Source organism: Odocoileus virginianus, chromosome 33 (assembly GCF_023699985.2).
Source record: "Odocoileus virginianus isolate 20LAN1187 ecotype Illinois chromosome 33, Ovbor_1.2, whole genome shotgun sequence".
In the NCBI taxonomy this organism is placed as follows: Eukaryota; Metazoa; Chordata; class Mammalia; order Artiodactyla; family Cervidae; genus Odocoileus; species Odocoileus virginianus.
In genome coordinates, this window is record NC_069706.1 from 3,912,189 (window position 1) to 3,925,385 (window position 13,197).

At 55.2% G+C, this 13,197-nt stretch overlaps 1 protein-coding gene across 3 annotated transcripts in view; it reads left to right on the plus strand.

Moving 5' to 3' along the window:
• SEC14L5 (SEC14 like lipid binding 5) overlaps positions 1-9,823 on the plus strand; it is a 42,190-nt gene extending 32,367 nt beyond the window's left edge. For 2 of the 3 annotated variants that reach the window (XM_070461038.1, XM_070461037.1), the window contains 3 exons: positions 1,029-1,163; positions 2,182-2,316; positions 2,947-4,372. In XM_070461038.1, coding sequence (XP_070317139.1) covers positions 1,029-1,163; positions 2,182-2,316; positions 2,947-3,528 — 852 coding nt within the window. In that variant the 3' untranslated portion in view covers positions 3,529-4,372. The other variant, XM_070461039.1, reaches the window with a different exon arrangement.
• Positions 9,824-13,197: the final 3,374 nt, after the last annotated feature.

Here is a 13,197-nt window from a genome sequence, read left to right on the forward strand (position 1 = left end):
CTGCAAGCCCTGACCACCCCAGGGCTGGACGGACAAGAGGAGGGGATGTCCTCATTACGAGAGCCCCGTGAGAGCTGGCACAGGTGAGGGGGGTGCTTCCAGGGGCGCTGGAGTAGGGAGGGAGTAGGGAAAGTAGTACCCACCTCCCACTGCCCACACCACCCCCTCACTGGCCACACCAGATGAGAGCCAGCTTGCTGAGGCCCACAGGGACCCCCTCCCGGGGTGGGGTCTGAAGGAGTGTGACCCACCCAAGTGGGATTTCTGGCTCCCGATTAATCTTCTGCCTGCGGCATTGGCCTGTGCTCTGCTCTGCCAAGTGCCTCCCTCCTTCCCTCCCCACCTTCCCCAACTATTCACTGAGTCAGACACCACCCCAGCACGGGGACGCCGTGATAAACCAGACTGACATGCAGCTTAGAGTTCAGTATTGAAATACTTTCCATCTGGGATAACAAAACACGGTTATCCACACAATGGAATATTATTCTGCCATTAAAAGGGAGTTCTGATTCATGCTACAATGTGGATGAACCTTGAAAACCTGAGGCTCAGTGAAAGAAGCCAATCACACAAGGCCGCACGTTGTGGCATTCCCTTTCTGTGAAATGTTCGGAACAGGCAAATCATAGAGACGGGAAGCATATTGGTGGTTTCCAGGGGCTGAAGGGGAAGGAGAGGGGAGTGACTGCTGGCAGATCTGGAGTTTCCTTTTGTGGGGATGAAAACATCTTGGAATTAGAGGTGATGGCTGCACTGCATAGTGAATGAACTAAATGCCAGAGGATTGTTCACTTTAAAATGGTTAATTCTGGGATTTCCCTGATAGTCCAGTGGTTGGGACTTGGAGCTTCCACTGTAGCAGGTGCAGGTTCAATCCCTGGTCAGGGAACTAGGATCCTGAAAGCCTTGCAGGGCAGCCAAAAAATAATAATAATAAAATACAATAGCTAACTCTATGTTCTGTGAGTTACACCTCAATTAAAAACAAAAAATCTTTCCATCCTGCCTTATCTCCCCCGTTTCAGATCAGCCCCTTCATCAACGAGAATACCAGGCAGAAGTTCCTCATCTACAGCGGCAGCAATTACCAGGGTCCCGGAGGCCTTGTCGATTATCTGGACAAAGATGTGATTCCCGACTTCCTTGGGGGAGAGTGCCTGGTGAGGCCCCAGCGGGCCCTCCGCGCCCACGGCGGTGATGGTCTGTGGCCTCAGGGAGACTCGGCTGCAGGTGGCAGGAGGCTGGGGGAGGGCAGACCCCTTGTGCGTGCTCTGAGCTGGGAAGGGCCCTGCTGGCTCTTTGAGGGCAGAGCTGGTCTTAGAAGCTGCCCCTATGAGAGGTGACTTCTCTCTGGAGGAGGGACCTTATGTTGCTGCTTTCAAGCAAAGCTGAAGTTTCCCGGAAGCTCAGAGACCAGGCCAGTCAAGGGCTTACCCCTCTGTATCTTCATCCAGTAGGTTGCCAGGCAGCAGTTAGCATTTAGCTAACTTTGCAGCCTCTATTGCAAGGGGAGGAGACTCAAATGTCCCAGTGGCCTGGCCCCAGGAGCTGGTGTACCCAAAGGGACTTATTTATTCCCAACTTACAGCCACACGGCAAGGGATGATCAGGCAATACGTCCCAAGGGAGGTGCCCCCAGACCCCTTTTATTGACTCCCCTGGGGGTGAGGCAGGGGGTGACCCTTATCTCATCTGATGTGGGAGGGCAGGGCCTTTCCCTTCTCCAGCAGAAATCACAAACAGGACTTCCCTTGTGGGACCACTGGTTAATAATCTGCCTGCTAACTCAGAGGACATGGGTTTGATCCCTGATCTGGGAAGATTCCACTTGCCTCGGAGCAACTAAGCTTGAGCTCCTCAACAAGAGAAGCCACTCCAACAGAGTAGTCCCTACTCAATGGAACTAGAGAAAATCCACACCCAGCAACGAAGACCCAGTGCAGCCAAAAATAAATAGATAAAATCTCAAAGAGCAGTCCTGCATGATTTCAGGATTTAAAAAAGAGAGAGAGAGAGAGAGACATTTCCTAGAAATTTGGCCAAGCTTGCCAGATCTCTCCGATCGTCAGGCTCCGTATGCATGTTGTAAGTGTGGTTTCAGGGGTCATAGAGCGCCTTCCCCTGGGTCAGCCAGGCCTGGCTGGGCCCTGACTGTCACCCGGTGTCTTTGTCCCCCAGTGTAACGTCCCTGAAGGAGGACTGGTCCCCAAGTCCCTGTATCTGACGGAGGAGGATCAGGAGCACGAAGACCAGCTGCGGCAGTGGAGAGAAACCTACCACTCGGCCAGCGTGCTCCGTGGGGCCCCCCATGAGGTGCCGGGGTCCCGGGCTAGGAGGGCCCGCTGGGCTGGGTGTCGTCTTAGGTCAGGGGCCCTGAAGCAGAGGCTGAGACGAGGGTTCTTGTGCCCGTGACTTGAGGAGGATCAGCCTCAGGAGAAACCCTTAAGGAGGGCGGTGTGTGTGCTAAGTCGCTTCAGTTGTATCCTTTGCCACCCTATGGACTGTCGCCTGCCAGGTTCCTCTGTCCGTGGGGTTCTCCAGGCAGGAATACTGGAGTGGGTTGCCATCTCCTCCTCCAGAGGATCTTCCTGAACCCACATCTCTTACGTCTCCTGCACTGGCAGGCGGGTTTTTTACCACTAGGGACAGAAGCTAAGCCAGGAGCTGGTTGTAGCTAGCCATAGTCTAGCCCAGTCTGATCCGAGCGGAGGGGCTGGCCTCCGTACCCTCACATCAGCCCATCACTGGCTGTGGTCACCCTGGCACAGGGAATCGTCCCAGGTGATTCAGACAGAGGTGGATCTGTTTGTCCAGAGCAATTCTTGGACTTGGGGTGGGGAATAGAGACCAGGGTGGGCACCCACACACCTGCAGCTGACTTCCGCATCCCAGCCCCCTCCAGACCCGACATTCAGACCTCACCTGTCCCTTGTCCCCTTGCAGGTGACCGTGGAGATTCTGGAGAGGGAGTCAGTCATCACCTGGGACTTCGACATCCTCCGTGGGGACGTGGTGTTCAGTCTGTACCACACCAAGCAGGCGCTCACACTGGGCCCCCGGGAGCCTGGGGCCAGGGCCAGCGGGCAGCTAACGGACAGAGGCTGGGCCCTGGGTGCAGATTTCAGCTGCGTGGAGGCCCCCCTCATCTGCCGGGAAGGGGAGAGCATCCAGGTCATCTCTTGGGTCATTTATTCATTCATCACGATCACACAGGACCAGTGTCTGCCACGTGCCAGGGTTCCGGGGGAACAGCAGTGCATAGATTGGTCTTGGTCCCCAGTCTCAGAGACCCCGCGGGACAGTAGGGAAGAAAGACAGATGCGGGCAGGTCCAACACCTGGAACCCCAGGGCCCCATCTTCAGCATCCCCCCGAGACTCTTGTCAAGGATGCAGGTTGCTGGCCCCATGCCGCGTGGGCGGGCTCAGAAGCCCTGGGCGTGGGGCCTGGTGTCTGCCTCCTTCGCCTCGGCCTGGTGTCCTGTGCACAGTCAAGTTTCAGCACCCACGCAGCAGGGAGACCATAGGTCTGGAAACAGCCCTCGGGGACGTGCCACCAGAACGTGGGCCACCCTGCTGACCACCCTCCCCGCCCCCCAAACTCCATGGTGCTTGCAGGTCAAACACCACTGCCCCAAACACACACGCACACATACATGCACATGCACACACACACACACACACACACACACTGGTGATCTTGCTGGAGGTGTCATCGGTGAATTGGGCAGACGGCTGTCACATCACACTCCAGCATCTTCCGCCCCGGGGTCCCACTGAACATCAGCCCTTTTACAAAGTTGCTCTTATGAAAACTGACACTCTCCTGTCTGGCTGTCCCTCCGTCCTCGGCAAACTCTAAACACCTTTAAGCTCCCTCTCCGGGTGTGTAGGCTCTGTTGCTAAGTCACGTCTGACTCTTTGCGACCCCATGGACTATAGCCTGCCAGGCTCCTCTGTTCCTGGGATTCTCCAGGCCAGGCTAGAATCTCCAGGGGATCTTCCCGACCTGGGGATCGAACCTGCGTCTCCTGTGTTGACTGGCAGGTTCTTTACCATGTGAGCCTCCTGGGAAGCCCATACACTCCCTTCTCCAGGTTTCCTCAATTTGCAAATCCCACTCAGCATGACGAAAGCCTGACGAAATCCAAGTTTTTAACCAAACCACACTTCTGTAGTTCCTGCACCCCCTAACCCTGACTCCCCCACCAGGTTAAGAGGGAGGCTCTCAGTTGCCATGGATATGCGGTAACAGCAGAGGGGAAGCACAGGTGACTTTGGGACACCCCAAAAGGAAGGAGTTGCTGGCAGGCTGGTGTAGAAAGGGGCCCCTCTCCCCAGGCGGACCGGGGCCTGAGGCTTGGCTGCTTGTTTCAGGGCTCCCACGTGACCCGGTGGCCTGGCGTCTACCTGCTGCAGTGGCGAATGCACAGCCCTCCTGCCCCCGCGGCCTGCAGCCTCCCGGGCGCAGAGGATGTCCTGACGGCCGTGCACAGCCCCGGCCCCAGGTGCAAACTCCTCTACTACTACGAGGTGCTGGCATCTGAGGACTTCAGGTACAGGGCCCCCTGGCTCCCCGCCCCCACCGCCGGGCCAGGCCCGCAGCACGCCCGAGGTCCCTTCCTTCCAGGCTGGAGGCACTGCACTCACCTCCTTGCCTGCCCTTGAGCTTCTCCAGGGGTGGGGCCCTGCCATGGGCGCTGACAAACCCTCCAGTGGCTCAGGCCCTTACCATGGGCGATCGTATCACTTCTGCTTCAGCCTCAGCTGCAGAAACTTCCCTTCAAACGAAACCCCAGAGGCCCACACACCAGACTGATTGGGTGGGCGGGAGAAGAGGGGCCTGAGCCGTCCTATGTGTACCTTCCCTCACTCCTAGAATTCCATGAAACTGGGTTTGGACTGCTGTGGAACATTCTAGCATTATGTCTCACAGACAACTCTCCCCCAGTGTTGCTGGGGAGGAGACAGGGAGGGTAAGCCTCCAGCACTTCCTGCTTGCTCTGTGACCTCAGGCAAGTCACTCTACCTCTCTGTGCCCCAGCTGTTAGACGGGGACCACCGGAGCCCCTACGTCACACAGTTGTCCTGAGCATAAGATGGGTGGGGAAAGTCTGTGCATACAGTAAGCACTCAACAGTGGTTTCTTCCAGGCCTTTTATCTTTAAAAAATTTTTAATTTATTTAATTGGAGAATAGTTACTTTAGAATATTGTGATGGTTTTTGCCATACATCAACCTGGATTGGGCACAACTTGTGTTCTGTCTTAAACAAATGTGATTTTGCATCCTGCCTCATGACGTGGCTGTGTCAGTTTCCTTCTAAAAATGATGCTTCAAATCCTTTTGTTGTTGTCCAGTCGCTCAGTCATGTCTGACTCTTTACTGTGGAGTAGATTTGAAGCTCCAAGAGACTGTCAGGTCTGGACCTAATCCCAGGTGGAGCTGCAGGGATTCTAGGGGCACAAGTAGCCAGCACAGGATATGCTGGGCTGGGAATTGCCTGGCGGTCCAGTGGTGAAGACTCTGCGCTTTCACCGCCTAGGGCGTGGGTTCAATCCTTGGTCAGGGAACTAAGATCCCACAAGCCATGAGGCAGAAGAAAAATAAAAGAAAGGAAATGCTGAGCCAGCATCTTTACTCCAAAGGTAGTGTGTCACAGGGTGGTGATTCCCTCTTCGGGAGGTGGCCTGTTTTGGCCACTGGGCCTCAGTGTGGGGGAGAGAGACTGAGGCCCAGGGGGACTCAGAGCCGTAGACACCTGTATCGGGGGCTTGCTGCCTCCGGGACGGCAGGCGGAGGCCAAGGGGTGAGCTAGAAGCTGTTTGCAGCCTGTCTTGTCTGGTCCGTGTGGGGGAACCTGCTGCCCTGACCCTGATTGCCTCGGGGGAGTGCCAGTTCAAGGCTGCCCTCGGTGGGCAACTGGTGGTCCTAGAGGGACCAGGCAGACAGGGTCCGCCATCCAGAAGCAGGGGACCACATAGCCACACACGAGCAGTGATGATGCCATGAAGGTCTTCGCCCCAAGGTCATAGTCCAGGAGGTGCTGGCAGCCTGAACACAGGATGCTGTCAGAGCCCAGGACCAGGGCGGGCACAGGGTGGGTGAGGGTGCAGGGGGTTGGGGGAGGTTCTGGGAAGTGACACTCGAGTTGAGATCCAGGCCGTGTGCACATGATCACCTAGGGGTGGGGGGAGCTCATCAAAACGCAGACTCGGATTGCTTAGCTCTTGAGGCATCTCCAACAAGCTCCAGGAGACACTGCGCTGCTGGTCCCCAGACCACACTTTGAGTAGCTAGGCCCTAAGTCTGTACTCTCCAATTCGACAGCTACTAGCCACAGACAGCAATTTAAACATAGTGATTAGAATTAAATAAAATTAAAAGTTCAGTTCCTCGGTCACACTAGTCACATCTCGAGTGCCCAGCAGCCCCACATGGCCCGTGACAGCTGTGCTGGAAGGCGCAGTTATGGGACATGTCTGTCATCCCAGGAATGTCTCCTGGATGGCTCTCTGCTCTGTGGTCTGGGTGGCATTTGACCAAAGTGGGCGGGAGAGAAAGGCTTCTGGCTGCAGGCACAGACACAAGGTCCCGAGACATGGGAGGCGGGTGTTGGAGGAGCTGAAAGGAGGCAGAGGGATGAGGCTGGAGATGATGGGGTGCCCTCTGGGCCATGCTGGGCCTCTGGGTCAGTGAAGCCCCTGAGAGGTGGGTGGCCAGCTGGGCTCTGCTGGGAAGGGAGTCCCTGCAAGGCAGTGGGCCAGGCTTCACGTCTCATCAGTTTCACTTGCTTTTCCCTCTGCACTTGCCCTCTGCACCCAGGGGGGTTACCAGCCTTGTGGGAAGAGCCCTGGGGCTTCACTGGCATCATCCCCAGCTTCCCGCCACTCCCAGTGGCCCCAGGGCCGTGTCACCACCAGGAGGCAATGTGTGTTTCCTTCCTCTCCAGGGGCTCCATGTCCAGCCTGGAATCCTGCTCCAGCCGCTTCTCCCAGCTCAGCGCTGCCACCTCCTCCTCCTCAGCGCCGTCCCACAGCAGCTCCCTGGCCTCCAGGTAGTCGGATCCGAGCCCCATGGGGCAGCCTGCTCGCCTCCCACGTCCCCACCTGTCAACGAGGCCATGTGGGCTGCAGCCCTGGGTCTGCACGCTGCCAAAGTTGGGCTGTCTGGAGGCCCCCGTCGGCTCTTGGGGTGTCGAGGACAGAATCATCTATGACCGGGCTTCAAGTACAAGAAGTCAAGGGGTGGGCGGACCCCGTTCAGGTCTGGGGGCTCAGTGCCCCCTCCATCTCTGGTTCAGCTTCCCTGGGGTGGCCTCCTTCTCAGGTGATCCCGGCACTGTTAGTTTCCCTTTCCTGCAGCTGGGGTGCAGAAGAGCATCTGTCTCCTGAACAAGTTCCATCCAGCCTCCCAGAATTGAGTCTTATCAGCCTGCTTGAGTCCCAGGCTCATCCCTGAACCAATCACGGTTGCCAGGGGGGAACAGAGAACACTGGTTGGCCTGCAGGGTCTGTGTTCAGTCTGGACCAATCACTGTATGTGGAGGAGGTACCGTGATGGGCCTGCCCAGACCACATGCTTGTCCCCACCACCTGGTCTGAAAAGCACAAGGTGGGCGCTCCCAAGACTCTTAGGGTTCCCCTCCCTAAGAAGCACAAATGATGGGTATACACTCTAGCATCTAAGCCTACAATGATGCCCTGGGTCCCAGGATATGCTGGCAAACAGTTATATAAGTTATAGGCTCCACTTTCTGTAGGGAGCCACCCACCGTGGATGTAAAATGCATTTTCACAACATGTGGCTGGAAGATCTAATCCTGACCACCCTTGACTTGAAGACAGTGGAAGGCCCAGAGTTTTTGCTGAATTCCAGGCAATGATGAAGCAGTTCTCACTATCTTTATATTCTCTGAAGGTCCCTTTGTCTCCTGGGAATCTCCTGTTTAATTATGTCTTTTTGGGTTGTAAGTCACCTCCCAGCAGCTTAAACAAAAAAGGGTAACCATTCATGGGCACTTGTAACTGACCAGTCTAAAAGGTCTTGCTTCAGCTAAGGCTGGATCCAGGCTCTCAATATGCATCAGGACTCCCCCGTGGGGTAGGGTCTATGACTTTGTCGCTGTTGCACTCGGGGCAAATCTGATCTTCAGTACCAGCTGCAATATTGAAAGACTTTAAGTTCCTGCATGGGAGGGGCATGGGTCTGAGGACATTTCTCCTTTCATTTCCTGGGCCTGCAAACAGGTAACAGGTCAGAGGTCACCACTGGCATCCTGCAGTCGGATCTGACCTGCCTTTAGTGTTTTTGGGTTTTGCCTTAACAGGAGCAATGAGGAGCCTTATGCCTATCTTTTTGAGAGCCTGCTGTCTTCATCTCCCTCAGGAAAGCCCCAGCTCAAACAGGCTTGAGCAAGAACGGGAATTCCCTGTCTGCAGTAACTGGGATGCCCAGGGTGGGGCTTGCTTCAGGTACAGCTGCATCCAGGAGCCCAGTGTCCTCAGGCTCTGGTGCCCATCCTCAGCCTCACCTAGGCCTCTTGGATCTATGTCAGTTTGCACGCTGACCTTGCCCTCTCCTCATCTGGAGGGAACAGTGACTGCTGGCGGCCCCTAGCCTACAACCACAGGGCTCTCAGTTTCTAAGGCAGAAAGAGACTCTCCATCTCAAATCCCAGGGAAGGCTCTGACTGGCCCTGGGCAGTCACTCACTCCTGTGGCCCTGGGCAGTGCTCACTCCTGTGGACATATTGGCTAAGCAACTGGGAGCCCTGTGATTGACATTTCTTCCAGAAGCAACAGAGGGGTGGGGGAGGGCCAGTGACCCAACAGACAAAGAGAGCTGGGCCACAGGAGCAGCAGATGACCACAGTGTCATCTGCTACGGTTCCCCTCCCGTGCTGGAGGTCCCTGGGGCCCACACTGGAGCATCAGCAACCAACAGCTACTCTCCTCAACCCTTGAGAGGCTTGGGATTAAAAATCCAAGGAAGGAGATGCTGAGCTCTTGGCTTCTCAATTTCCCCAAACCTCAGGGCTGGAAGCCCCCTGGGTATGGCTTCTTTCTCCATCTTGTTCATTAGCCTACTGTGGCCAGGACACAAATATCCCTTTAGCAATAGGATCTGCCTAGGCACTGAGTTTAGGAGCCCGAGTCTTAAAATTTCAACAAGGTGGGGTTCAAGCCCCAGCCATCCTTTCACATGAGCTGTGTGACCTTCAGCAGGTGACTTAACCTCTCTGTGCCTCAATATCCTCATCTGTAAAATGGGGATAGAATAGTGCCTACCTCATTCTCTGGGCTGTAGTGGGACGAAACAAGAGTGGATGTGAAGTTCTGGGCCCAGTGCCCAACACACAGAAAGCTCTTAATAAAAGTCAGTGGTTATTCTGATAGTTTAATGCTTCTCATCCAAAGACCCCAGACTCCATCCTGTGAGGACGCCCATCACTATTGAACACACCATGCATCTGGAGAGAAGCGTGGATGCTGTTTCCCTCTGACTTTTCCTTTGCAGAAACTGCATTCTCTGGGCACGTCCACTCATCTAGAAGGGCCTCATTCCGAGTGGTGTTTCCCTCAACTGGCAATACAATGGTCTCCCCACAGGTTGAAATAAGGGGGATTTGAGACTCCCCCCCTACCCCACCCCAGCCTGTGTCTGGAATTTCTCCCCCTGTAAAATGAACTGATCACACATTCTGTCTCAGCCGGGAAAACACGGCATTTCCTGTTCACCTGATGGTTTCCTCCAACTGGAAGCATTAAATTCACCTGATTGTTTGCTCCGACCAGAAGCATTAAACGTTTTAGATTTGGATACCCCTCTGTTGTCTGTTGCCTAGGAGGTTTCCCTGGGTTTGTTCAAGAATAACTCAGCTGTTGTTTAAAAGACTCAAGAGCATGTTTAACAGGGACCACACCACCCTCAAGGGGTTGCAGATTGGTTTTTGGAGAGATTGAAAGTGAAAGTGAAGTTGCTCAGTTGTGTCTGACTCTTTGCAACCCCATGGACTGTAGCCCCCCAGGCTCCTTGGTCCATGGGATTTTCCAGGCATGAATACTGGAGTGGGTTGCCATTTCCTTTTCCAGGGGATCTTCCCGACCCAGGGATCGAACCCAGGTCTCCTGCATTGTAGGCAGATGCTTTACCGTCTGAGCTACCAGGGAAGTAGATTGGAGAGATTAGGGGAACACAAAGAAATCCCATGTCTAATATAGAAGCACAGACATACTGTATGAGTTTCCTAGTGCTGCCAAATCAAATTACTGCAAACTTGGGAGCTTAAAACAACAGAAATGGATTCTCTCAGTCTGGAGGCCGGAAGTCTGAGATAAATGTGTTGGCAGGGTTGTGCTCCCTCCTATGGCTGTAGAGAGGATCCTTCCAGCTTCTGGGGGTGCCTGGTATTCCTTGGCTTGTGGTCACATCACTCCTGTCTCTGCTTCTGTAATTTTTTTTCAGTATGTATTTAGTTTTTTGACTGCACCAGGTCTTAGTTGTGGTGCGGGGTCTTTAGTTGCAGTGTGCAAACTCAGCTGCAGCACGTGGGATCCTGATCCCTGACCAGGGACCGAACCTGGGCCCCGAACGCTGGGAGCACAGAGTCTCAGCCACTGGACACCAGGGAAATCCCTTTGCCTCTGTCTTTACGCGGCTTCTCCTTTTTGTGTTTCTTTAATGAGGACCCCAGTCATTGGATCTAGGGCTCAGTCTAAATCCAGAATGATTTCCTCTCAAGATCCTGAAGCAAGCACACGGGCAAGAAGTCACTGGCAAGGACCCTACTTCCACGTAAAGTTACACTCTGAGGTCCTGGGTGGACACGAATTCTCGGGTGACACTGTTCAACCCACTGCATATACACACGGTGCAAAAACAGACATGGGCAGTTTATCAGAATATTAAATACGGCCCCAGGGCCCCAGTCAGCCCTGAGTCATGGGGCTGCAGGCGTCTCCTGGCCAGATGCCCAGGTGAAGGCGAGGGCCCTGCTGTCCACCTTCCCAGGCCACTCTCCCCTCCCCTTGGGTTTTTGCCCACGTCCCAGAGATGCACCAGAGGACGCCAAGTCCTCTGTCAGGAGTGGGTGGGGCCTGTCTGGGGTGCCGCCCATGCTTCCTGCGAGCTCCCCTGGGACCCAGAGGTGGGTGCCGGTGGCCACCAGGCGTCACGGGATTCTGGAAAGGGTCCCTTGTTTCGGAGCAGGAGGCCAAGGGCCATCAGCTGGGGGCGCATAGGTGTGCTTCCTGTGGCCCCGACGGGCTCCCTGCCCACCTTGGCCGCGGTTACCAGCCCGGCCCAGCGCTCTGACTGAGGGAGGGGGAGCAGCTCTTGCCGCATTCACCCCTCCCGCTTCTTCATGCTGTCCTGGCACTGTGGCGGGGGCTCTCCAAGGAACTGCCAGCGCCTGTGGGCCTGGTGGGTGCTCAGAAAGAGCTCCCTGAAGCCAGCGAGCTGGGGTCAGGTTTGAGCCGCAGGCCCTGGTGACGTTGGTCTTCTCCAGGGAAGGCCCCTGGGGTTTGGGTCTGGAGACGGCAGAGAGCAACACAACCTGCCTCCCTGTGGCCTGAGGGCTGCCTCTGGGACCAGTTCTTCCCCCAAGGCCAGGGGCCTCCACGGAGGAGGCGGGCCTTATGGTGCATGGAGCTCCTGTGAGAGTTTGGGCAGAGCTTGTAAGGAGCTGGAAAGAACTGGAAGGAAAGGCGCAGGGAAGCTCTCTAACTTCTCCCTAGGCCACTTCCCTCCCCTCCCATCAGTGCCCACCAAGGTTCTGCTGAGAAATGTGGGTCACCGAAAAGCACCATTTGAAACCCCTGAGTTCTGGAGGCAGGACACAGACCCCTCGAGAATCTGATGAAAGCAGCGGCCATCAGGGCCCCAGAACCCACCCATCGACTCCAGGATCAGAATCTTTCTCTGGGGTCTTTCCAGATGCTCAGATTGTATACGGAGCAGCTCAGCAGCTGAGATACCTGTCATCATGGCAACTGCCCAGCACACAGCATCTTCCAGGTTCCCAGTGAGATCCCCAGGACTTCTAGTCCACCTTTCATGTTCTGTGTTCAGGGGTCTTCCATCACCCCCACTTCCATCACTTTGGCCTGCAGCACCCACTGTGGGACCCAAGCGTCCTGCTCCCTGTAGGGAACATCACAGGCTGGCACGGCAGCTGTCCATCTGCTGTCTTCAGTGGGGAGACAAAGACACACAGACCCACAGACACATCCCTGCAGGAACTCAAGAGGTTGGGAGCTGGCCCTGACATCCCACTTCTCTGAACCAAATTCTTCCTTTCTAAAGTGAAACTAGGGAATTCCCTGGAAGTCCAGTGGTTAAGACTGGGTGCTTTCACTGCTGTGGGCCCAGAGTTTGATCCCTGACTGGTGAACTAAGATCCTGCAAGCTATGCAGCATTGTCCAAAAACAAAACAAAACAACAAAAAAATTAAACTAGACCCATACTACAGTAACTCGGCTACAGTGATGGTCTCAGTCAGTTTCCCGCTTTCATGCCCCTTTGCAGCTTTTCATCAGGGGCTGAAGCTTCAAGAAGCAGCTTCACATCTCTGCCTGGATCCCTGTCTCCACCTTGATCCCAAGCCTGAACTTGATCCTGGAGGATGAGGCATCAGAGCTATGTCTGCAGCTGTGGTCACTCTAGACCAGGGCCCCCACTGGCCCATTAGCAGATGGCAGAGACCTGAGTGAGCCCAGCTGGACTCACTGATTCTAGTCCAGGTCAAGAGAATCACCCAGCTAACCCTAGAAGCACGAAAAACTACTGTTTTTTTGTGAGAAGCAATGACTGGTTGTTATTTTAAGCCACCAGTTTGGGGCTGGTTTGTGGTGCAGCAGTAAATGACCACTACTGTTGCTGGGGCTTCCCAGGCGGTAGAGAACCTGCCTGCCAACGCAGGAGACGTGAGACATAGGTTTGGTCCCTGGGAAGATCCCCTGGAGGAGGGTTATGACAACCCAGTCCAGTATTCTTGCCTGCAGAATCCCATGGATAGAGGAACATGGAAGGTAGTCCATATGGTTGCAAAGAGTTAGACATGACTGAAGTGACAGCACGTTTGGTGAGGGCCCGCTGCCTGGCTTGTCGACGGCCACCCTCTGCCATGAGCTCGCGTGGCCTCGTTCTCGCGCGTGTCGCGTTGCAGAGGGTGCTCTTGTCTCCTCTTCTTGTG